This window comes from Calliopsis andreniformis, chromosome 4 (assembly GCF_051401765.1).
Source record: "Calliopsis andreniformis isolate RMS-2024a chromosome 4, iyCalAndr_principal, whole genome shotgun sequence".
NCBI lineage: Eukaryota > Metazoa > Arthropoda > Insecta > Hymenoptera > Andrenidae > Calliopsis > Calliopsis andreniformis.
This window is the reverse complement of record NC_135065.1, coordinates 8,663,399-8,689,293: the sequence shown is the minus strand read 5'-3', so window position 1 is coordinate 8,689,293 and position 25,895 is coordinate 8,663,399. Positions and strand designations below refer to the sequence as shown.

The 25,895-nt window shown below is 41.8% G+C and overlaps 1 protein-coding gene across 7 annotated transcripts in view; it reads left to right on the top strand.

Annotated features, from left to right (window-relative positions):
- The window catches only part of LOC143178094 (monocarboxylate transporter 10), a 97,441-nt gene extending 73,128 nt beyond the window's left edge, over positions 1-24,313 (top strand). For 6 of the 7 annotated variants that reach the window (XM_076376547.1, XM_076376545.1, XM_076376546.1 and 3 more), the window contains 6 exons: positions 7,388-7,556; positions 9,976-10,140; positions 18,506-18,788; positions 19,550-19,724; positions 23,168-23,374; positions 23,572-24,313. In XM_076376547.1, coding sequence (XP_076232662.1) covers positions 7,388-7,556; positions 9,976-10,140; positions 18,506-18,788; positions 19,550-19,724; positions 23,168-23,374; positions 23,572-23,990 — 1,418 coding nt within the window. In that variant the 3' untranslated portion in view covers positions 23,991-24,313. The remainder of the gene's footprint in view (positions 1-7,387; positions 7,557-9,975; positions 10,141-18,505; positions 18,789-19,549; positions 19,725-23,167; positions 23,375-23,571) is intronic. The other variant, XM_076376549.1, reaches the window with a different exon arrangement.
- Positions 24,314-25,895: the final 1,582 nt, after the last annotated feature.

Below are 25,895 nucleotides of genomic sequence, written 5' to 3'. Positions count from 1 at the left end.
TAAATGGTGCAATCACAGTTGTCAGAAATTTTAAGGGTTGATTCTACTTCCTAAAATAGAACGAAAGTGAAGATAGACAGAATTAAGTTTCAGTTTTGAGGATCATCATTAGAGGTACTCGAAATTAATCGATGCCCCTAATATTCACTCCACTTCGCTAATCCTCAACCGTATTACAGCTCATCTAAACCAACTTCAGAACCAGACAAAATTTCTAATCTCCAAACGACCCAAGTTCTCGCCATCGAACCACAAACGCCGATCCATCAGAATCGCCTCATCACCTCCCCGCCTCAGAACAAGAAGCATTCGAAGCGACGAAGGTCGAACCGATGCTGGAACCACCCCTCGATTCTCTTCGACCCAGAGAAATATCGACTATGGCCGGTTCTCGCCGAGCCAGGAATTTCTGAGGCCCTTACCGCGGGACCCTTCAACGTGATCCAACTTTCGGACAATGCTGGGCGAATATTACGGATGTTTCCGCCTGCAGGCGGCTCCAAACTGGAACGAACGCCAGAAGGGTGGTAGGGAAGGGTGGAGGGGGATGATTATCGCGGAACAGGACGAACGTTTCTCGCGGAATTGTTTGCTAACGAAACGTCAGCGGCTCAGTCATTCAGACGGAGTCGCCGTAACTTTCGGCTCCCTTCTACTTTTCCCGCCTTTTATTTCGACGACCAGCCTGGGGGAATTTGGCTGACAACGATCGTTGCTCCACATTTCATCCCCGAAACTACCTGTGAAACGCTGCACCCCCTTGTTGTCTTGCAGGAGCGGTTCGATGGCTCAATCCAATCGATGTCTATCGCGATTTCTGCAACGCCAGCGCGATAGGACGCTCGTTATATCACGCAGGTGACACTGTAAGGCGAATTGTGATTGAAAGTTTGATGGGGATGGGGTGGTGGGGAAGTTGTGGTTGAGGAGACGTGGGGCTGAAGGGTGGTTTCTCTAGATGTCGATTTGTTTGCTTGTGAGTGTCTTGTAGTGGGATTTTTTGAGGGTTTGAGGAGTTCAATCAGGCTGTCAGGTTGATTGACTACCTTTTGTGCTAGCTTTAATTTTGCTATGGTTTATGACGAGGCACTAATTATATTAGCATATATAATCGTGGTTTTATAATACATGCTCGTGTCAGATATTTTTAGTGCTGTGGTAATTCTAGTATCCAGTTATGCTGTGAGGTCGTCTGTAAGTAGTATAACACCATATGTGGGCAGACATTCGGGCAGTAGTATAACTCTCCATGAATTTATAGTTGGAGACAGATGGGTGTGAGCTGCGGATTCAGCAATTGTGCAGTTTTCAGATGGTCGTTTATGGAAGCAGAAAGATTAAACTAAAAATATGAATTTCCATCTTACTTTTTACTACTTTTATAACTACTTGAAGTATCTTCTTTGCTACAGCTTCATAACTGCACATGCGGTTACCAGGCAATCTTGAAGTATAAAAGATTCCTCGACTATTACTTGACTTTCCTTGGCAATCTACCCAATGCCAGCCGTCGCTCAAAAATCCAAGCTCGGTGGCTATAAAAACGCAATTCTTCATTTCACTGTCATCCTCAACAATACGAAACGGAATCTGACTGCTACGAGTCATAAAATTTCAATCTTCTCGCCAACCAGTTTCATCCCCATCCGTCATCATAAATTCGCGCGATGCGCCACAAATACAACACTTCTTATACTTTGAACAGAAACACACTCGTGCAATATCATTTGCATGTAGTCCTTTGCTCGGCAGCGATGGCGTTGCTGCGTGCATCGCGGCCCAGCTGTACTAATTACTCAGTTACGCGATTAATTAATCCGTTCGCTCTTGCGTATACTGTTCCAGCCTCCTTTGTTTTTCACCAACCCACTGGTTCTCAAATCGTTGGAAAATATTTGTGTCAATTAAAGGGATTCCCAGTTGTTGTTTCAACTCAGACTGTTTCAAACTGAAAACCAATTTTCTTCGTTTCCAGAGGATATCTTCCTCGACACATTTTCTATAATTAGGTGCACAGTTTGTCGGAAAATGATCTGCGAGTTGCTAGAAGGAAAACTTCTTTCTCTTCTGGGAATAACTGAGAAAATTTACCTCACGAAGAATCACTTTTCGCGATATTTTTGTTGAAAGACTGTCGACGATAATTATTCCGAGAATCACGTGATTCTCATGTCCTTTAATGACAAATACTGAATTAAATATGTATGTACAGTGATGACTCATTACCATATGAGTCATCCACGTATCTTCTCCAAATTTTCGAACTTATATCTAATACCTCAAAAACACGTTTCATCTGAAACTCAAAGCTAATGCAAATTTTTGGAAGCAAAAAACTGGAAGACTCCTTTAATACGATCGATTATCAATATACGTTAGTCCCAACAGGAGTGGGTGAAACTTCGCAGAGACGAAAGTTAAGAAACGACCCTAGGAACCGCACAAACTTGGCTCGAAGCAGCGGGAGGAAACGGTTCATAGTGGTCGTGCCTTCCTGAATAGTCAGGGAACGACCGTATCTCACGGGCCAAACTGGGAAATCGATGGAGCACGTGTACAGCCTCCCAATAATTCACGATTCATGCACCTTACGGCCGATCGACTGCGTAAATTGAAGATTTCGTTAATCGGGATATCCTGATTTTCCGTTGGTTAACAATGGTTAATGAACACCATTCTGACCTCGTAAATTCAGCGGTTCGAGCGAGTGTAGGATAATAGGGTAAACTGGGTGATTCAGGAACTGCACACGTGCTGGTTGATCCTAGGAGAGCATGTTATAACTCGAAAACGTGGATATATAACATCGAATGACAGAAAATCTAGCAAAGAAATTATTATGAAAGGTTCAGAGTATAGAAAGTTGAAAAATTGTGCAAAATGCTGTATCTCTGCAAATGATATCAGAAAGATTAATTAATTCAGAATTAGAGGGAACTCGTAGAATTGTCAGAGTTGGTAAAAAAATTGGAAACTGAGATTGTTAAATCGAATGCCACGTTTCTTATCGAGGTTCCAGCTCTTTCATCAGAGCTGGTTCAATCACGAGATTTTAATCAGCTGGTAAAGAAACACGAATTGGTCACGTACCCGGAGTTTCCCTTAATCCTATGAATGGGGCTGCCGAAACCTGTTGTGATAACAGGTTTAAGATCGGGGAAGTTAATAGACCTCAGCCAACCCTACTCTTATCAATTTTCGCCGAAACTACTTTCCTCTCACTTCGTCGGTGGAAGATAGAAATCAGTTCAAACGAGAATAACATTGTGAGAGGTGTTAGGAAAGCCCTTAGAATTTTCGCAGTAATTCTCAATCACGAATTCTCTCTCAGAAGCAAGGAACAGGATGGCAGAGTGGCTCTGCATAGGAGAAACTGAGTCAAAGAGAAAATTAATTCTTCGCAATTAATGGGACGAACGTCACCTCCATATTGTTACAGAAAGTTACAGTCGACGAGTCGGCTCGTTCTAAATTCGTAAAAAGGACAAAGGAAACGCGAGAAACGGAGCTCTTTCAAAGGGTCAAAGTCAGCCAGTTTGTGCAGTCACTTGTGGGTTCGAGGCTGAAAGCGAACAAAGGAAGAGCAAAAAGGAATTTCCACATCGCGAGGAAATGGCTTTGAAAAGTGAATCAGAAGGTGCGTGAACGTCTGCATCGTCGACGTAGAAAAGGGCTACGTAAATCTTGCACTCGTTCGTCGGTTTTCAAACGTGACTTCCGATGCTGCACTTCCGCGTTCGCTTCCAGCTTCTATCTGGAGCCGCGAGAACTTTCAACAATACAGATCTGATAAAGAAGCCTCAGGTCTCTCGAGAACTCCTGTTTCGTAACAACTTCTGCTATTTTTACTTTTGATACTGTGATTCTGGAAGAGCCTGATAATTATTTAATTTGAGTTTTTGTTTGTTATTTTGTAATTCGGAATCAGAAGCTTTGCATTGGCTGAGATAATTGTGCTTGGGTTCAAAGTTTAAGGAAGGTTCAACATATAGAATGTTAGAATTCAGGGTTAATGGTTCAAGGTTCAATTATTAAGATATCGATTCAAAGTTCAATACTAAACATGTAAAATTTTAGTAACAAAATTCACTGTATTCTGAGTCCAATTTTAAACACTTGGTACGTAAAAATTTCAGCTGGAGAGCTTAAAACAGTTTTCACTTCAGAGCTTAGGTCAAGTTACAGTATCGGAATTCAAGACTCAAGTTCCCCAAGTTGCAAGATATTCTATAATCCAAGTAACTCGCCACAGAAACCGAAACACCTCTAGCTTTCAACTTCTAATTAAACTCAAGAGTTTCCTGCACCTCAAACGCAAAGCATATACGGAGACAAGCTGATCCTCAGTTTCTCCACCTTCCCTTACAATCACTTTTACGACTACCAGCTCAAATTTAACTGAACATAACCATATAAAACCAAGCAATAATAAACACCAACAAAGTACACCTTTAAATGTGATAATACAACCCTGTATATCCATCTCAGTTCCCCATTAAAATTTCGTAATAAACCTTTTATACTGTTCCCAATATCTCATCCTTATCTCGTCCCCCATGACTCGCGACGTAAACATGAATTAGAGTAATAATTTCGAGTGTCTCGTTCCATGGTTTGCTCGATGATCCATAAAAGGGAGCGGAAGGAACTTGGGGACGAAGGGGGGCTCATTAACTTTCCAACTGCATCGTGGACCGTGCTTATCGGCGTTATCAGGGCTGTGCCAGTATCTCACGAGGTAACTAGAAATCGATGAGACACGTCTCGACCGTCCGCCGCTTAATACTCGCGAAAATTATTGACCAAGTTTCCTGTGGCCTCGCTGCTCGGCTCTGCCACCGAGTAGGAAGAAAAATGGCGACAGGGGACTTTAGGGAAAGGACATGGGAATAAAGGGGACACGTTCGACCTGGTCGATGAATAATGCAAAAAGCGTGCCCTTCCTGTTCTGCTTTTATGCTTGCAACTGCTTGTAAGTATACGATCCGCGCAGCCAATGTAATCTGATGGAGGCGTTCGAATGGGAATTAACGAAGCCACGTGTGTCTCGTTTATTTAGAGGGTTGAGTGTGCTGCTACGATTCGTTAGAAATTGAGATGCAATATTTGATTGGTAATTATCCTTTTGGTTGGTCTGTGGAGTCTGCTTGGAACCCCTGGTTCTAGGTTTTATATAAATAAATGAGACAGAGGTGTAGAATTTTCTTATGTTTGGCTTTAGAGGGTTGTATAATTTTTGTAGGTTTCTAATGGGTAAACTTCCTAAATGTTTTATATTGTTTGGGTTCTTAATTGGCGCGTGGAATTAATTATCCCATGTACTTTTAATGGGAAAGTACTTAGTAGCTTGTTGTAAAAGCTAAAATACTGTGTACAGAAGTTTCTGTTCTCCAGAGAATTTATTGTAATACTATTTAGTCAATTAAAAGCCAAATTAATTTGTTAGAGGCTAAGTAGCGAAACAGTCCAACTTCCCTCTTGTGATAATTTATTCTTTCTAATATCAGCTAGGGACACCGAGACAATTCGTTCGTTTATTTTTATTAGCAAATTTTTTAGCTTCAAATTTTCTTTTAATGTGCAAAAGATTAAATTTTTCTCATTTTTTCGCAGTAGTTTGTTGGTATCAAAGCGTTATAAAAAGAAGCAAAACGAAACAGAATGCAATAATGTAAATTGCTCAGAATAAATGGCAAGATAACGGTTGGTCGTTAATGGTTTAATCCATTCTTTTCATTTAACATCCACAAACCAGTTTAAGTCACTCCAGTGGTCCAACAATCATCGATCACCCACCATCGTCGAATTCTAATTGCACCCCTATTTCCCAGAAAAACCCATACAAATAATACCAGTTTAATTAACGTTCATAGCCGCGACGCTCGAGTTGGCTCATTAATTACTTCTACATTTTACCTCAAAATCTCCGGAGAATCCTCCCCCATTGTTCCCGCGGAGCGTTGCATCCACTCGCATCCACGAACAATAAAATTCCGAATAGTTAGTCCTGCACAGAAGGATACCCCTCAGTTGTTTACAACCCTCTTGAGCGACTATCGGAAGGAACAATAAAAGGAAGAATAAAGAAAAAAAAAGCGAAACTTCCAAGAGAGGATTCGTGCTGGCCGAGCCCCTGAGCCTTTCATCGTGGAAACTAATTAGAAAACCATAGCGCGAGAAAGCAGACTTGCGTTTAATTACACGAATTGGCCTGGCTGAATCGCGGGCTCCTAATTAACCGTGAAACTACGCTAAGCTTGCACACTGGCTCGCGAGGAGCGATTCAGAATTCAATGGGGGCCCTCGAAGAAAGAGGTGCCGCGGAAATTGTATACAAATTGTATAAAATTTGTGGAACGCGCGTTCCTGTCCACTGAATGCTCGGCGTTCTCCTTTTCGCCGACCATTTTTCACTCGTCGCGTCTGTTTGCCATCCAACGCGACGCTCGACGGCCAGAGCATCCTCATACTGGTTCCACTCGTTAGCAGAGCGTCACTGCTCGCGCGAACTCGCGACCAGAGGGACCCAAGGGGACGGGCCAGAGAGGTTTGCGTTTAATCCTGCACGGGGCAAGCGTCGCGCCGCGTAATTTCAATAAAAGAATAAATTGCGAGAGCCGCACCGCCTTGGGACGAGGAAATTGTGAAGGCAAGCTTCTGCTAGTTAAGCCTTTCTCAGATGGAAACGAATGGCAAGGGGGAGTGGGTATGATGAATGACAATGGATATTGAATGGAGGGAGCTTAGGTGATGCGTGGATTGATGGTGCAAAAGCAATTGTGGTTTATTTTCTTAGCGGGCATTTTATGTTAATATTTTTAAGTATCTTTAGTTTCTATTGAATATGTTCAATTTAATACAATTTAATATATTTTAGACATTGTGCAGGCCTTCATAGTTCGAAATATACTTAGCTTTAACTAGTTTGCTAATTTTAGTGTGTGATAAGTATGACGTTCTTCTTAAGTAGAATAACCCAGTGTGTGGTCAGACACACATTCAGTAGTATAATTCTGAAAGAGCTTATCGCTAAGACACATGGGTATGAACTGTTGTCTGAAAAGTTATGTAATTTTGAAATTTTTGCTTATAGAAAGAGTACTATTACTCTTCCAAGTAGTACTAGTAAGTACTTGTGTTGAAGGTACTTCTAGTAAGTTCCTGTGAAATATTCAATGTTTCAGAATAAAACCTTACAATTAATCTTACTTACAAAAAAGGCATACAATATTTGCTCGACACAAGCTTTGTTCTGTGTCGAAAAAAGTAGCTTGACATCTAACACATACACGCAAAAATCGCTGTCACGAGTCGTCAAGAGACAAGGGAAGTTTATTCCGCAAACTCTGCAGGTGTTTGCTCTCTAACCATCGAATTAATGTTGCAGCGTGGGTTGGAGCGTTGAGTGCTGCGGTTTCTCGTGGTTCGGCTCCATTGGTCGTGGGCGCGTGTCGTCGTGGAAGCACAAGGGTTACGGCAGTGATTGGAGGTCTCGTGCTGGCATTGGCCTCCCTCTGCACCTCGTTCGCCGTCGAGTTGCACCAGGTGCTCCTCAGGTGAGTAAGAAGCCTCTTAATCGCGTTAACCGACTAAACCCTGCCGCGGATTAAACGTCCACCAGCGTTGTTTCTATCTTAATATATAGGGCGACGAGTTGAGCTCACGATAATCCTTTGATAAGTTCTGGGTCAAGGGGTCTTGCAAAGAATTTGGGGAATTGGCAATAACGGGGTCCTGTAGATTTTGGGATTGGAATAAATGGGTATCTATATAATGGAGGTGCATAATGAGTAATTATTCTGGGGTTAGTTGCGATAGCAATAATATTATTTAATAATAATCATTGATCAATGATGTGGTCGCTATAATGGTTAACTCTCAAGTGATATGGCAATGGTAGTGTAATGCAATGAGATGGATTATAGTGATTCTGTTATCGAAATTAATTAATAGAAGTGTGTAGAATATTCACAAGTTCAATTCATAAAAAATTGAGTCAATAGGAATATCATGATTTAATTACATTAGCTAAGAGATTAATTATTTATGGGACCACATTTTGGCCAACCACACGGGTATAAAGAGATTAATTGTTGAGGATATAAACAACGCATGCTTTCATATTTCAAGGGGTGCTAGGGGAGTTCATATGGAACATACAATCTTGTATGACATAATTTCCAATCTGCAGCCCTTTTGCAGTACCAATGCATTCAAGCTTGCGCTACGTACGTGTTAATTTTAATTACTGTATTATTATTAATCGAAAACGGAAGCAAGTCGAATTATGTCGAAACATTTTGTACTCCAGTTGAGCTATTCCACAACCCCCAACAATATGAGAAATATTCACATATCGCATAGAAATAATTAGTTACCTTTTTTACTTGCAAAGTGTTCTATCGTGAACCCTCAACATCAATTTTCCTCCACTTGTGCCCACACTACCAACCCATATTAACTCACATTTCGTCACCACAAGCGTAGAAGCCTTTGCATGATCCGTGGTCAGGATTTCCAACGAAGACCGATCGTCTCCGATTTTCCCTCCGAGGGGAGCAGCTATACATCAAGGGGACCTAGGCAAAGGTTCCTAGGCATCTATTCCTTCGCGTCTTTGTTGCCTCGCCTCGTCATTTTTCACCCCTGTCGGAGACTCTGTTCAAAATAAATTACTGGCGAGGTCCACGCTCCAGCCGCGGGCGTTGACGCGTCTCCCGCAAAAACTGTGGCTCGTTCAGCGACCCGTTAATTTGTCTCGCGTTTGCCTCGCATGTTGAACACAAAGGCGCGCCTTAATTACCAGCGAGAACAAATTCACGGTAGGAAGGAATCGTGAGGTCGCGGTGAAACGCGAAACGACAAAGTGATACCCTTTCATTCGCCTGGCTATGATAATTGTCTTTGGGAATGTGGATGTTGTTTGACAGTGTTTTGGGGTTGTTTGGACTGCTTAAATTTTACTCCAGAGACTAAACAAGGCTGGAGGTCTGAAATGATTTCTGGAGTTTTTTCATTCGAGTTCTTTGGGAAATTTGTATTGTTAGTTTAATGTACAGTGACTCCGGAATTTACTCACGAAGTATTGTGCACAAGTTGCTCAAGTTCTCAAGGTATTAACCCTTCAAGGACTGGAGATTTGCAGATATAGAAACACTATGTAAATGAAACTTCATTAGGAAGCTTGTCTTCTGACAATGAGTTAAGTGGTGTAAACTCATTGCTATGAAGAAGTACAATACAGTACTTTTAAGATAAATTAATACTCTGAGTATACCTGATTGGATTTGTGAGTCATTGTATATTACTTATGGAGAAATTTTACTATATTAAAAAAAAAAGAATTTTTTAATTAAAATGATAGCCATTAGTTCCGCAGACCTCCCTCTTTCGTATTTCGGAAATTAAAATTCTCATACTGCTTTCGCTTCAGGTGAACCTTAACTTTTTATTTAATACAGTAGATCGAAAAATAATTGCTTGACGAAGGGGTTAAATTAACACTGAAAAGACCTCCTTTGACGGAGAAAATTGGCTCAGATGGTAACCAGAGTGCGGACATTTAATATTATCTTAGGGGAGGTCGAAAGTTTCATGAATGCATGAATATTTACACCGATATTAAATACCCTTATCAAGCACAGGTTCAAAAAACGTCACAGAACACGCAATTCGCTTTCCCGCACAGAAGGAGCAGCCATTCAAAGACACGAATTCCCCAAACAATAAATGAACGCAGCACACATCCCCCGAAAGTGATGGGCCAACGTTGCCCAATTTCCAGAGAAAACAGCCCCGAGTGTCAGCATAAATCCTGCTGAAACTTTCCCTCAGTCCGTCGGCTCCTGGTCTCGTGCACCTGCCGAGAGCGTTTCACCCTCGCCTGTCCCGTCCCCTGTCCGAGGAATCACCGTCCTATTCCCGAGTCGAAATGCGCTGCAAACTCGAACGATTCACATTGACGAAATGTAACAGCTACGGTTTGGTGCTGGGTACTGGGGCCGGTCTCGTGAGGGAAACTGCTGGCCTGGTGCTGGGCCATTACTTCAGAAAACGACGAGAGTTCGTCGAGATGGTAGTGCAAGCCGGCGCAGGAGTGGGAATAGTGCTCTTCAGCGTCTTCTACAGGGAGGCTGTCGGGTAAGTTATTACTTGTGCCTCCCCGCGTCCTCTCGATAAAGCGTCCAATCAGATTCTTCCTTTCGCGGGGGAAGCTTGTTGCACTGGATGGGAAATCGGTGCACTGTTTCCCTTGGAGGAAGTCCGATCGCCAATTTGCGAATGTTCTTGGGGAAATTGTGTGGTACATACTTTGGGACGACTGCTCTTCTGATACGAGGATATTTGTAGTAGTACGTACAGGGTGGTCCGAAATTCATTGTACGAATTAGGTTGACGAGATTCTGTGGCTCGATATAAGACGAAAATGAAGAATGCAGAAATTCTGTGGGAGGCTTCGTTTTATAGAAAAATGTATTTGAAAATTGGTCGAGTACAAGTGCATCTAATAAATTATTCTTGATTTTCGTTGTATTTTGAGCCATAGAATCTCTCTGACCCAATTTTTACCATGAATTTTGAAACACCTTATATATTTGAATTGATTATTATGTTGTTGGTGGATTTGTGGAAACTGAAATAGATTTTTCTCTGGTTTCATAATTTTAATATGGAAGGTGCAATATGTTCAGAATTTGGCCACGTAGACGTACTCCTTTCTGAACAAATTCTCAAGTTACTGTAAATAATACAACGTACTGTCACACGGACAATATAATTAAGAAGTGTTTCAGGTAAGGTTTAGACTTGTAGATACGAGCGTCTGCACTGTTTTCAAGTCTCTAAGTGGAGTAGGGTTATGTAGATCAGACAAGTAGAACAGACTCGTGTTACAGCCAGTAGAATGTTTCCGTACAGAGACGGTCAGGTTATATCGAAGATGCACATGGGTGCATCAGTGGAATAGGTTCCTGATTATTTGAGCAAGTAGAATAGACGTGGAAATGGGCGGACAAATGAAACACGTATGTATACGAGAATATCGAGGAAGTAGAACAGTGTCCTGTGTGGTTATACAAGTAAGACAGTTTCGCATCAAATCCCACATGACCTGTATCTAACCAGACAAGTATAATAACCTAAAGTAAAGGGAGAACTGTATGAATGCTGCCTCATTTGCATTTGCAGACGGATACAATTTCCAAGTATTTTTAACAAGCTACATATAAATGTGGACTTTAATATGTACCATTTCGAATAACTTCATTCTCACTTATAAATTCATGAATTTTCCTGAACATTGATTCTCCAAGAGCTTCTGCCATTCCAATACGAGTCGATGATAATTCTAGACTATTTGACCTGAAACCTAATTTTAATTTCCAATGGTTTATATTAAGAATTCAGTGTACATAGTTAACTTTTCGTAATAATACTCAAAGTAGACATCTCCATGAAAAAACTTTGCACTCACAAAAATTATTTTTTACTCGAAGCGTTTAAAATAATTCATCGCTGGAAATGGCACAAAATTGATATCTGTAGAATTCAAACATCCCTTTCTCTGCATCTCGATTTCTTTCACATGTTAGTCCACGAGATCAAACAAACTTCCGTGAAAGCACACCCGATGGCGATGTAACAAATCGACAGTTAATTCCAGAACGATATTAAATTTCCGTATCATCTGCTCCGTCGGGGCGCATTTATTCTTTCTCCGTGTCGATGAAAGCCGATCGCCTTCGGAACGAGGAAAACGGAAAACGATTCACCATTCCCGCGAGCAGACATCAAAGGCGGAGATCAGAGTGTGTCTGTTAAGTATTGGCAAACAACGATGCCCGACGCAAATCGCTGCGGATAAAATTCCTCTTTCCCAGAAGCTGGAACGCGTCGAGAGGAAAAACACTGCTCTCAGCTCGCTATCCTTTTTGTCGCGCGCTTTCCCTCAAGCATATTGTACCAGTTTTACGATATTCGACAAACGTGGAAAGTGGAAACCATCGAGCGATTTCCATGCGAAACAATTAGACGTCCATTTCCCTTTGTAACAATCTGTCCCGTCGATGGAACGTTTTGTTTGGCGTCCTTGATTGCGGTCTGTTAGTTCGTCGGCGGAATTTTATGCGAAACTCGATGTCTGATGACTTTGGGCTCCGAATCTATACGAATAAATCATTTTTAGAAAAATTTAGAAAAAGTCTGTAAAAGATTTTTGCTAGAAGAAATTTATATTTAATTTGAGGTATACTCTATAACTCCAGCTAAAGGGTTTTACCAAAGTTTAACTCAATTTTGAGTTCCTATTTCAGTTCTTGAGAAACTAAAGTAGATGGTTCCATTATGTGTAATGTTTTCAAAATTTTCTTCAGTGGTTTTGTATCAGAAATTATTTTACACGGAGTACATTGATCCTGCTTATCGGAAGGCTCCCATCGCGTCGATCGAAAGCAAAAAAGCGTTCTTAATCCCGAGAGTCGGGAAAGTCCTCGAACACGAATTACTTTACTCGCTGCTCTTAATTGCGTTAATGGATCGATCACACTTTCCAACTGAAGATATTAAGCGGCGATGACGGGAGAAGGAACTGTTTCTGTGGGGTGCTTTTAATTAAACAAGCGGGCAAGGGGGAGAGCTGTAAATTCGATTGGAACCGCGCTCATAATTCAATCTCGGGGAAAGTGAAGGGACGAATAAAAGGAGAACCGAGGGTGAACTGGGAAACGTTTGAATCTGGTCAGTAGATAAGCTATCTCGCAAGATGTTTCTCAACGATGTCTGTCCAACACGAGGTACTTTCTACTTACTCTCTCGTGACAAATGAGATTCTCTAAACTTTAAAGTATCATAGGTTTCATTAGTATCGAGTGTTTTTTGAAAAATGGTCAACAGAAGGCTTTTCTTTGTTCAAGTGTTGAAGATAAATTGAGAGATAACTGAAGCTTATAAGATATTAAAAATTCTATTCTATTCTAGAAATAGAATTCTAATTGCATTTAATAGAAAAGGATACTTAATTTTAGAGAGTGTGTTGTCGTGACATGTGTACAGTAGACAGGCTGAAATACGTTATTGGAAGCGGGGTACTCAAACAAATGACGTGTTGCATCGTTAAGATAGCCTAATTGTCAGAGATGATTCTAGCCATTTGGGGCCAGACTAATGCTTTTCCCGACCTCTAGACAGGTGATCCACGGTTTACCGCGAAGCTACTGCATTGCAGGTGCAATATACGAGCTCTGTTTCTTGCAGCGAAAATAATCAAGATCTACAGCGAAATCTGGAGTAACTGCCGCATATATCAATATCAGAGGAAATAATATACTGTTGTTGGTTGAAACATGAGAACACTTGTGGTCTTCAACTAATCAGAAAGGTTATTAAATATCTCCTTCTCTCCTGCATCAAAATATTTCGATAACAACGTCGCTGTATATTTATGCAAAATGAGACTCACATCTAACGATCTAGCTTCATTTTCTTCAGTTCTCTAAATAGGTATACTGATAACAACGCCGGCCGAGTTCATTTAATTAGTACCAAGCAGCAGTCGTCGTCGGCGATACAATTTCATTTTCGCTAATTTTCTAAACAGAACGACGAGGACGCGAAGTCACCTCAGCTTGTGCGTAATAAAACTCGCTGCTAACGAGATCGAGCTTCATTTTCTCTAGGTTCCTTATCCACTGTGTTCGTGGGGATTATCCACAAACTGACTCCTGTTTAATTAAAGCGAAATCCCCTTTAAATATTAGTCGTAGATATCTTTACTATACTATTATATTTATGTTTGACTTTACTGTAGTATGAATTCTTTTTCTAAATTATATTACTGTACTTGTATTCGATTATTTTTTATGCTGGCAACAGTAGGTTAAATTCTTCTTTGAGGATGTCCATCGAAACACTTATGTATTCTAGTTGTCAGTCTAATCACTTAGCTATTCTACTTGTCCGTATATCCACTCGTCTGTATATTTACTGAGTCGTACTACATGTTCGTATACTCACTGGTTTATACTACTTGTCCATCTGTTCGCTGACCTGTACTACTTGTGTTTTCCCACGAGAATGCGACACATCTCAGAAGCCATCAAATATTTATAATCGACCTCTTCTTGTCATGTATTCCACACCAACCCATTAGTACTGCACTCTCAAGAAATCTAAACAAACGAGCCCAGTCCATTCGCCAAAAGGAATCCGAAATTTTCAACTGCAACAGTTTATTTTCACCAATTTCTACGGTACACAATAGCTACGACGTGGAACCAAAAATTGTTCCTCCCACGCAATTTTCAGGATTTCAGTGGAATGTCTGTGGGAGAATCTCGATGCGCGAATTTCCCAGAGAAACTGGGCACGCGGAGATCTTTCACGACAAATGTAGGTTATAGGAGGTCGTGAGGCGGACGTGTAGGAGCTCCCTGGAAATACACGTGGATCCTGACGCCCCCGCGGTCTTGACTGTTACCGAGGAAACACGCCCACGCGATTTTTCGCGCAACATTTCCCGTGCCATCCCACGCGCGCGATGAATCTGACCTCTAACTGAATACGGACAGAAAAAGGGTAGAGAGAGAGAGAGACAGAGTGAGAGAGCATTAATCAGCATGTTTGGAACGCGCGCAGGAGTTACTGAACGTCGAAATGATGTGGACATTTCGACCAGGTGCCATCAGTCAAAAGGGGGGTCGACATTCCATCAATCAGCGATCGGGAAACCGTGATTCGGGAGGCAAAAGAGCATTTAAGTAGAATATATAGTGACACGCAAATTCCTTTATGCGCGCAATCCCATTCAAAAGTATTAGGACAGCCACTATCGTCAATAAACTTCCATTTTATTCTGGAAATGATCAGTGAGTAAAAGTTTTAAGGGGTGATTCTACAGGCTAAAATGAGATGAGTTTTCACTGTGTTTGAATTTAACAACTTAACTAGAATTTAACAAGTCGAAGCGTATATGTGAAAGACTTTCTAAATTAAAGATTTAATTTGCTCGCGTTGGAAAATTGGACATGAGATGCCACGATAACCTCTCCTTGTCGTGCTGAGGATTAAAACTCAGCTAATTTTAATAATAAAACCACTATCCCTATTTTAAGCTGAACCTAATCTCGCCATACATTAAATCGCCGAAAACTCCAAACTAAAGTGGCCTGGAATTCCTGAAAACGACCATGAAAGCATCGTCATAAGTTCCCTCGCCAGCCATCTTCTCCAAGGACTAAAAGCATCGTAAAAACTCTGGTAGGATCGGTTCGTAAGGGCCGTAATAGGAGGACAAGGAATTTAATTGCATTCTCGTAATCGGAAACAGCGACGCCATTAACGGTTCAGGTGGAGAGAGATGCCGCTTCGAAACGGAACGTCGTGTTGGCCAGTAGTATAAGCACAGCATTAACGCGACGCGTTCACCTGGCTGACGAGCTGTTCTGTTACTCCACGAGGTCATGATACGCCTCGTCGCTCGTTATTTATTGTCCTGTAGCGTCGCGAAGGGGATGGGGAAACGATACGCTCTCGCGAACTATATATCTCATTTTCGCGAGACGAGAGCGTGCTGCCTCTCGACGAGATCTTGGAACGTCGTAAACGTTGCTGAGAGGTCTGCTCAGAGAGCTTCGTGTCGGTAATAACCGAGGAGCCGTGGATGGTTACTGGTTGGAGGGGAAGACTCGTGCCTTCGTGCTTCGATAGGAACATGGGCCAAGAAGAAAGTGGAATCGTCTTGGACTTTATTGTGCAGAACATAAGGAGTTCGAAACGTCTGGAGATGGATGGAGGTGCAGTGATTTGCTCCTTGTTCGATTGAACGTCGATGAGCTTTGAGTGACGTCTGATTGGACGAGGAGAATGGATGTTCCTTGAACGAGGCGAGTGGAATTGATGTACAAGAGACCAGCCAAGGGGGTGTTTTATTGCTTCGAGTAAAATTCTGAAGCTACATGGCAAAATAATATTTAATTAATTTTTGGGAATTTGAGTAGAAGTCTGCAGGAAGGAATTTCTGTTTTTATAGAAAAAAGATTGAATTAGTGGAGCTTTTTATTGAGAAAGGAAGTTATAATAAGAAGCAAATTTATGATAATTTATGATATAGAGTTGAGGTTTTCAACTTCCTCGAAATTAATAATATGTAATTTATGCTGTTCTGCTGTTTACAGATATCTTACTATTGGTTAACCATTTGCACTGTGTCTGAGTGTTGAATACAAACTCTAATCGCTACTGATTTCTAAAACATCTGTAGAAACTAATAGCAATCGATATGTTAGGAAAGTGCTGTTGGTAATGCGAGCCTAATGCACTTAGGAAGATAATGTTGACTCGTATTTGCAATAGCTATAGTGTCGCCGAGTAGAAGACATATATCTCTAGGGAGTCAAGTGGGATGTATCCATAATCTTTGGGTAAATAGTATGAAATTCTATACGAAGAAACAAATAGAAGATATTCGTATGAAGGAAAGCTCGTAGGGAGTAAAATAAGCAGACAAATAGAACAGGTTCATGTTAAATGCAACGAGACATTCTGAGGGACTGCGCTACAGTTAGATAAGTAACTGTAACTAATACGTGTGTATACAAATGGAAGAGATCTCTAACAGTATCAGCAAGTAAAATCAACTTGCACACAAAGATAGAAATAAAGGAAATTTATACGCAGAGAGACAACTGAAATTAAAATAAATGTAAGTAAAATAGAAGAAAGTTGTGTGTAAAGTCGCAAGTAGTATAGCTTCGCACAGGATCCGCCATCCAAGACCAATAAAACAAGATCAAGAATTCTGTATGGACTTTTAAGGAACTTGTAACCAATCAGAGAAACAATGTTCTTCCACATCCAGTGTTACAAGATTTATGTGTAGTCAGACATGCTGGCTCGCAGAGAGAACAGTTCCGAGTATTGAACGCAACAAGTAGAACGTGACTGTCCTTGCTCAGACCAGTCGAGAAGGGGAAGAACGACATAGATAGAATGCAGTATTATAAAAGTAAAATCAAAGGAAAGATTTCTACTGAATTATTTCCTTGTTTTAAAAATCACAAGTAGTATAAGACTACATGAAGTCAGACAAGTCTCGAGTCTTTAAATATTTAAAAAAAAATGTTTCGATCGAGTCCTTTTTTATACTCTTAAGATCCAAACACGATCTTACCCTTTATTCCAAAGTAAAATTTCTGAGTTGCATGAAACTGTTGCCAGTACGTAGATAAATAGAAGAAGCAGGCTCGATTCAACAAGTGACATAAAATTATACAGAGTCAGACGAGAAAATAATTTCACTGAGACTTCAAGGAGGCAGTGGCTTGCACAAGCGACAAACAAGGATGGTTATTGTTGACGAGAGGTGCTCACGAGCTAGAGGTAAAAAGGACTCCCCGTCATTTCGCAGGATCCCAAACGATTCCTCCGTGTAAAGTTTAAAGCTGGTTGAAACGAGACAGCGTGAGGGGCTTCTGGCTATTCCGTGGATCTCTCTGCTGGCAGAAACGTTGCTGATGTTTCGTAACGGGCTCGCGTTATGAACTTTGCGGTCGCTTTGACCCGTCGACGAAAGGGGAGCTCCCAGTTGGCGTAACTGCCTGGGTCCGCAGGTCCATCATGGAGACTGTAATTTTGTTGGAAGACCGAGGCATTCTCCGCTGCTACGAGAAAAAGCTTTCTTTTTCAATGTTCCTTTGGCCGAGTATCGTAAATTCGTCCTCCTTTCGAGAAAGAAATTCTATCCTTCTTTAATGAATTCTAAGCTTTGTTAAAAAAATTGCTCATAAACAAACACTGATGTTCAGTGTTCCCCTGTTAGAAAATCGACGCTGTTTTTCATGTCTCTTGGAACTACTTTCCCAATATCCTTCGTGTTCATATTTGATAAGACAGGAAGAAGTTGCGTTCACATGAGTTAACTTTTCAAAAATATTGTCTGTTCTTTATTAATTCATTACCAAAGTTCGAGTTTATGGAGGGTAAATACTGTATTAGAGAATAAAAGAAAGGAAAGAGGGAAAGTTGTATTGGAGATGGTACTACGATCTTATTTTTAGATCGTGGCTGGCTAGAGAAGTTCATGCTCCTATGGGATCTACGTAGAAATTTGTTTTACTTTTTAAATATTCTAACCTGCACTTAATTTTCCATAAATGCATAAATGTGTTAGTTATATGTTCCAAGTCTCATACTAAACCTTAATCTCTAACCAAAACTGTTTTCTTCGCTTTGCCCATCAGAGCTTCGATCACTTTAATAACTCATCGAAACCGATAGGAAAGCACACAATTTTCAATTATCGAAGATCCACATTAACGTTTCCACTGAAAGCATTCCTCTCCAAAGATCGAGCTGGAGAACAATTCCCCCAAGAATTTATTCTTCGGTATTTACGTCGTCACAATATCGAGATGCGGGATCAGGGGAGAGGAAGTTCGATCTAAAAGACAAGTTACGTAACTCAATTTAAGGGAGCGCCTTCTGTAACCATTACGACACGCTATTTTCTCAGAAAGCTGGGCTGGGAACGCGGGATGCAGTCCATAACAGGAGCTCTCTCGCTGGCCTTCTTCCTCGGCTTGATTTACAGGAGCGCTTCTCTCTACCACCCCCAACGACGGGCCATGCTGCACCTGAAGAATCAACGCGGCAAAGTGAACGAGAAGAGGCCTCCGAACAAGGTGCCCAGACAGCCCTGGGTCGACCTCAGCCCTCTGGGCAGTCGTCCTGTTAGGATGTTGATGTTGGCTGCGGGAGCCGCTGGTTTCGGCCTCTACACCCCCGCGTTTTACATCGTGAGTACTCTAATCGCACGTTCCGAGTCGTTACTTCTCTGTTTCTCCTTGTAGCCCACTTTAGTCGAGATGTAATTAGAGATACTGTTGAGCAACAGTGCTGTAATGAATTTACTGAGGTTTCTATTGATTACGCTTTAGAATGAAATTGGTTCAAATTTAATTGCTCGAAACGATATTCCACCGCTTGTGCAGCAAAATTCACACTATGAACTATTCAATTAATTTCCAATGGTGGAACAATTCCCTTCAAAATTATTTCTTCGAATAAGCTGAAACAATACTATCTCGAGTAACAATATTTCACATATAGGTCTAATTTTAACCATCACCCTCTCCTCTAATTCATCATTAGATTCACTAGAAACTACTATATACTCTACCCAAATTTACGTTGTTCATTTTTGCAACTGCATCTTTCTCCCTCGATCACTAGCAACTTCGCAGAGTCCACTATCACACAGCGCAATCGGCAAACTGCCAGGAACACACGTGCTTCTAACACAGGCTATTCCAACTTCATCTACCAGCGAAGTTCCCTTAGAATTAGCCAGTTTACGCGCGCAGTTTAATCGCGGTTGACCTTTGCACCCGAGTACACGGTATTTCGTTGGCGGTCTGGTCTTCCAGAAGTTTAGGGAAACAGTTCTGCAGGTTACGTATAGATTCCAGTGATCGGTGTTCATTATGAGAAGCAGTCGCGCGGTTCCCTTGCAAGCGTTTCCAGCGAGCGATTATCTAACAAGGATCATCGGTTTCAGGCTGTCCAGGGGCACAAAGACGGCTTGGAGGCCAGCGCCCTGGTGCTGTTGCAGACCTGCTTGGGCTTGGCAGCAGCCCTCGGCTGCGCGGCTTGGGGAGTCGTTACAGCCAGACCATCTGCTCAGTGCCTGGTGTCCAGGCAGTATCTCTGCCAGGCAGCACTTTTAGGAGTTGGTCAGTATACGCTAGACGGCAGCCTAGATGTGGGAGCTTAAGATGTTTTACGAGCAAGCTGACTGGTCTCTAAATGGCTTAGGGGAATTTACATTCAGAGGTTGCTTATGCGAGGGGTGTTTGGGAATTACGACTGTATAATTTTTATGCTGCTTTGTATTGCACTTCAGAGGAAGAATTCTTTACAAAAACTAGAAGTTTATGTATTCTAACGTTGAGTTTTAGGGTATAATTCTACTTACGAGAATTTTTCTCTCACATAATTTCTCAATAACCCTCATTTCTCTTCACATAAGAAATACCTTTCCACTGCATTCTGCATAAAATATAAGACAGAGAATTCTATATTTATTAGTTCTTCAAATACTAGCTGCAGGTTCAAGGTTCCAATTCGCCAGAGACCCTTCGCGTTTTAAATTCAGCCCTCTGTCCAGAGCAAGCAACCATTAACGATTCGAGCGAGCCTCCCCGCGGTTCTCTCCGTGACCAAGGCAAAGAACGGCAAGAAAGCGGAGGACAGAGAGAAAGAATCGAGAGGAGACTCTGGGGTTGGTGACTCTGGGGACAGAATGGAAAATACTTTGTGTCGGGAGCTGGAGGGTAAGCCGACTGAATGAGGGGCAAAGGCGTGTATGGCGGCCGACACTCGAAGAGCTCGCCAGCTTCAAAAGGGCGACAGAACGGGCTGGGAAGGGGTAGGGAACGTCTACTATGGACTGAATGAGGGCTACGTTTAAAAACCTCCGGCCGTCGAACCTTTCGAAGCGCGACACACGCGCGATGGACACCGACCGCGGTTATTCGAGATAGCCAGCGTGTCTGAGACTGGAGCTTGGATTTCATGCGTTCGCGGGGTAACAAAGAATGAAAAGGATAGAGAGAAAGAAGAAGAGTCGCTATTGTGTGGCGAATAACTAAGTTCGATAATTGTGTCAGATTCTAGGGAGCATGTATGGAACTATAATACGCCCCCCAGGGGCTTAGTTATGTTGATGGAAGTATTGTGTTATAATATCGATTGGACTGGAACATTTTAGTGCACCCGTGATACGATATGAGGACTATATAATGATATAACATGAGATCACTGCAATTTCGTTATGAAAAATGAGCAATAATAAACAGAAAGTTGACAAGTTTGGGGTTTACCATTCTTTGTCAACTGGTAGCCCTATTAATAATTAAATTATAGATTATTGAGAGCTATACATTTTTTAAAATAAGGAGATTGAGAAATTCATGAACAGACAATATTCAAGCAACAATATATTACATCTAGATTATTGAAATGAAGCTTCAACTATCCAAGTTAATTTTCTATGCTAAATATCCTTTGTTAATGGTAACTCTACGGAGTTTAAAGTAGTAAAAGATACAAAAAAAGGATTACATCGAAATTGCATCGGGACAATAATTCCAACAACGATTATTTCTAAAGCGATCGTAGTTCTGTGTTTCAAATTTCTCTTCAAATACGATATTCAGAAGGGGCTGTTGGATGCAAAACGTACGAGCAAAAATTTCAGGGTGAACGTAACTCGTAATCAGCGTAGACCCATACATTCATCCTCGAAAGAGACAGGGAAGCCAGCGAGGTATATATGGAGACGCATACAAGCGAAATAATGTGGAAACCCATCTCTTTTTCACGTCGGGAAGGAGACCCGACAACCGAGAGCCAAATATACAAGCAGTGAAGGAGGAAAAGCAACCCCCCGTCGAAAAACTGGCTTATACCACCCCCTACTTGTCTACTGCAAGCATCGCTGCTCGCCCACAAGAGATAAACTATCCTAAAAAAGGGAGGATATTTGCAATTTCCTCCGTTAAAGGGCGACTTACGTTTCGTCACGATCTACTCCTGTTTCCAGTGATAACAGTCAGGATCCAGCCTGGCGGAAAATAATGTTCGAATTTTTTTAATCGTTTTAGTCGAGAAGAATTGTTTGGTTGAACATTGGACCAATCTACTGAAAGCTTCAAGGAATTATGGCAGTGGTATCCAAGAATAAAATTGAAAATGCACTGGATGTTCCGAAATTACAATATTTTTTATGTTAATGCAGTTTAAAGAATCCATGGAACTCTATATCCATTATTTTGTGTTTTTGATCAATTTCTCAGATTTTTAAAATTCGCAAAGTGAATCCAAGCTTTTATCTCACACTGTATATTTAGTCCTCATTGCCAGTAGTAACATTCCAACAATATTGTAATAACACTGGGTTCATGTAGGAAGCTTAATGACCCTAAAGCAAGAGGACACGAGTGAAACTATTAATTCCGAAGTACAAGAGGAAAAAATAATAATTGCACGAATCTCGCTACCTAACCCAACTCAGGACTCATTATTCACCACTACGCTCATCATCCCACATTCATCGTCATCGTCATCTCACACTTACCGCCAGACCCACGCCATCGTCATTTCTCTTTCAAGTCACCGACGTCGCTTTGAATTGGATCCGTCAGAAGTCGTCGTCATCTCGCTGCAGCGTCGTTTCTGCTTGAACCGCCTCATTATCTCGTCCCGTTTGCCAAGCCCTTCATATTCGCAAGAAAATCGGCGTCACCCTAAAACAATCGTGCCCCGCTAGTTTCTGGTGCGGCGCTTGACCTGTTCCACATTCGGATCGGGCTGATCTCGGTCACGAGAATAGCGCAGGATTAAATCGCGCGATGAATGAAGAGGCGCAAATCGTCCAGCGACCAGGTTATTAACGAGCAACGCGTCGATTATTAATTCCAAATGGGCCCACCCCTATCCCCTGTCATCAACAGTATCAGAATGGAAGCGTCAAAGCGCAGAGCGTTGGCGGAATGTTCCAGGTTCGTCGTTCTATTTCTGACCGAGCTCTAATGATCGTGCAGCGTAAGCGGATTACGAAATAAACTGCACTGTCTATGCGCTGCGAATCGCTGCATGGGATACCTCGCAATGAAAGTGGAAATTGGAATCTTAAGAGTCCCATTACGAATTGCGACTCAGCTCGTTCGCTTGCGAGAAGCGTTCACCTGCCTCTGTGGAATTGTTTTGCTGGCGTTTGAGCGATCCTTGGGGAGGCTTGATAGGATCCTTGATGAAGACTGTTACTTCTTATTAGAGCAGTCAGCATGCTTATCATTGCCACATAATGTTGAATTGGAAATTTATGAATTTATCACTCGTTTATTGACCAGTTATTGCAAAGTAGATATAGTCAGACTGCAGATCTTAACATTTTAAAACTTCAGTATTTAATATTTTAATACGTACTTGAAAGTGCAATATGCACACATCTATAGTATTAAGAAAATGAGTCATATCTTTTTATAGACCCCATTTCCGACGTTATGAATTGGCACAAACATAAACTGCAGTCTAGTTATAATCACATTAATTCCTGTCCTAAAATTCTCCAACCACGAAAGACTTCAATTTTACTTACATTTTATACCTAAAGCAATAGCGCAAGTGGCACTGGGCAGCGTTCAGGGCTACCACGGACTAGTGTTGGCGTCTGGCCTTTACGGCGCTTCCCTCGGCGGCGCCCTTTATTCCCTGAAAATGTTGGCACTGGAAAGGCTGAGGGCAAGACACTTCGCGAGGGCCTGGGCTCTCGTGCAGGCCGCGGAGGCTCTGCCTATTCTTCTCGGAGTTCCTCTTACTGGTAAATCACTCTTCTCAAAACCTCTCCTGATAATACCATCCTAGCCTACCTCTATGAGTTGACCTCAGAAACTTCATCTTCATTGCAAACTCGTAGATGATTTGAGAATCTACAAGGAATCACTGCATGAAGTTCCTATTTCTTCAAACAGTGACCTAAATAATGCAGGAAGTAAAGCTCGTTCCACCCTTTTACAGGTTACATGAACGCGAACAGCCCAAGGGTGGGTTACTACGCGTGCACTTTAAGTTCCTTGTGCGGTGCAGCGTTGCTCTTCCTGGTCGGATGGGGTCGTCAACCCGCGACCCGTGTTCTCTCGGGGTCCCATATCTCCAGCGGGGTGGTGCCACCCCCGTGCATCTGTCCACCGCCACCGAGGCCCAGGCTGCCGAAATCCCAGTCCCTCCACGTGCCGCTGGACATGGAGGAAAATCTTCGCGACAGAGAAATCGAAAGGATCCACACTGCCGACCATTACTATCAGCCTCAATTCTACGGGCCCTTGAGACCTAGCAAGAGCGTCCCAGAGGGGCTGAGTCATCAAGACTCGTACAGGAGTCGTCCAAGACGGCACCGTGACGTCACCGTGATCGAACAGATCACTACTAGCGTTTAAGGTCTTGGAAAGCGAAAATAAAGGTCTGATATTGGAAGTCAAGCGCACAGCTGGCGTAACAGGATTGAAGGATTGAAGCTCTGAGGGGACCAAGTGGTCCAAGATGCTTGGAGGTTTTGAGGATGTTTGGTCGTTCTAGGGAGGCTGAGGCAGACGATGGTAAAGGAGAGTTGTGACACAGAGAGCCTCTGTTGAGACTGAAGAATTTCTACTGCAGCTGAAACTGAGAGAAAATCGAAAGCACTGTTGGAATATTGATAGAAAAGCGTATCTTTCAAGCTCCAGGCAAGAAGAAAACTCGACGATTAGGAAGACTCACATGCCTTGGGAACTGAGTCTGCGATACTTCAAAGACTTTCGACTGACTGAACACTAGAAAATGACGGGACACAAAATAAACGAGTGCATAGGGTCGCTTCCTAGATAATACGATAAAGAATCGTATGAAGAATACGGGAAAGAGCATAGGCAATTTTAGCGCCGCTGTCTGGAATAGAGTACAGAGGGTACTCGAAATCACGAAGAGCTTCACTTAAAAGAGGAAATCCGATAACTGGGTCAGCGTCAATACTCGGTGGATGGAAGAGAGCGAATAGTAACGTTTGGAGCTTGGAAATCAAAGACGCTAGACAAGTTAATTACCGATTCATAAATGGCTAGAATCAGGTTAGAATTTAAACTCCCTCAATTACTGTTCGCTACGTGAGGAATGCAGGAGTGTATAATGGCTGAGACTCGTTAATTCAAACGATCTTTCGCGGTATGGTATATTCGGTGAACAATAGGGATGCCATTATCGCGGGACAGCGTGTTGGGGATGCTCGACGCGGATGACCAACATCAAAATCTCGCGTCATCGGAAATTCTATTCAATGGGATCAGCCAGGTGGGGCGATTGGCAAACTCTGGGGTCAGGGATGCGTGGTGTCAACACCATCGCGTCACGTATAAGATTACGAGCGATCGAACGCTGCCTGTGATTGCATTCGGTCGGTAGTAAATTTCGAATTTGTGCGATCGCTCGTGTTTGCAGTGGCTGCAACGTGCGCCATCGAAACCTGATCGCTTTTCCTGAAAATCCTGCGAAAAATGACACCCATCAGGCACTGGGTTGAGTAATGAGTTCGCGAGTAATTTTCACGCTGTTAATCGAACTACTTCTGGACCAAATATCCCTGCTCGACAGGAATTTGGAAAATAATTGGGAACTATAATTTCTTTATTAAATTAGATCTTATTATTTTAAGGGTACAAACGCTGTTTTAAGAGGAGAACGGTTCAATTTATTTTGAACACCTTGAACTGGTTACTCAACTTCGGATTTGAACGCAGCTGCGTTATAGAAAAGTACTACTGTGAATAATTATGGAAATTTCATAAGCTAGATATTGAATCAAAATAATTTATAAAATCAAATTATGGAAAGTTAGTAAAAGGACTGTTAGACTGTTAAAGTACTATGAGGAGATTCTATGATCTTCGTCTATCAGTGATGAAGAATTCTTATGGGGTTAATGTACGTGTAAATGGGAATTAATATAGTCTATCTGATTCACGATTAAAATTTTGAAAAAAGTTAGGGAAATATATTCGTGTTAATGGTTTCTTAGTCACGATATTATTGTGAGGGAAGTATCTATCGCTGTTCGTCAGTAATTACTTCCTCATGGAATTTTTATCCAATTTCCCAAGTCAAAGAATTTCGAAAATATCCAAATTTTACACCCTTTAAATGCAAATCGCTAAAATATTCCAAGAGTTTCATCACTTCCAAGTTCCATTGCTCCCTGTGATATTATTTTACAACGAGCAATGTTACGATCGATATTTCCCCCAATGTGTGTTCATAAAATAACATTTAGACGCAAATGAAGAGAAATAAAAAACGATGGAGCTGGCCTCCAC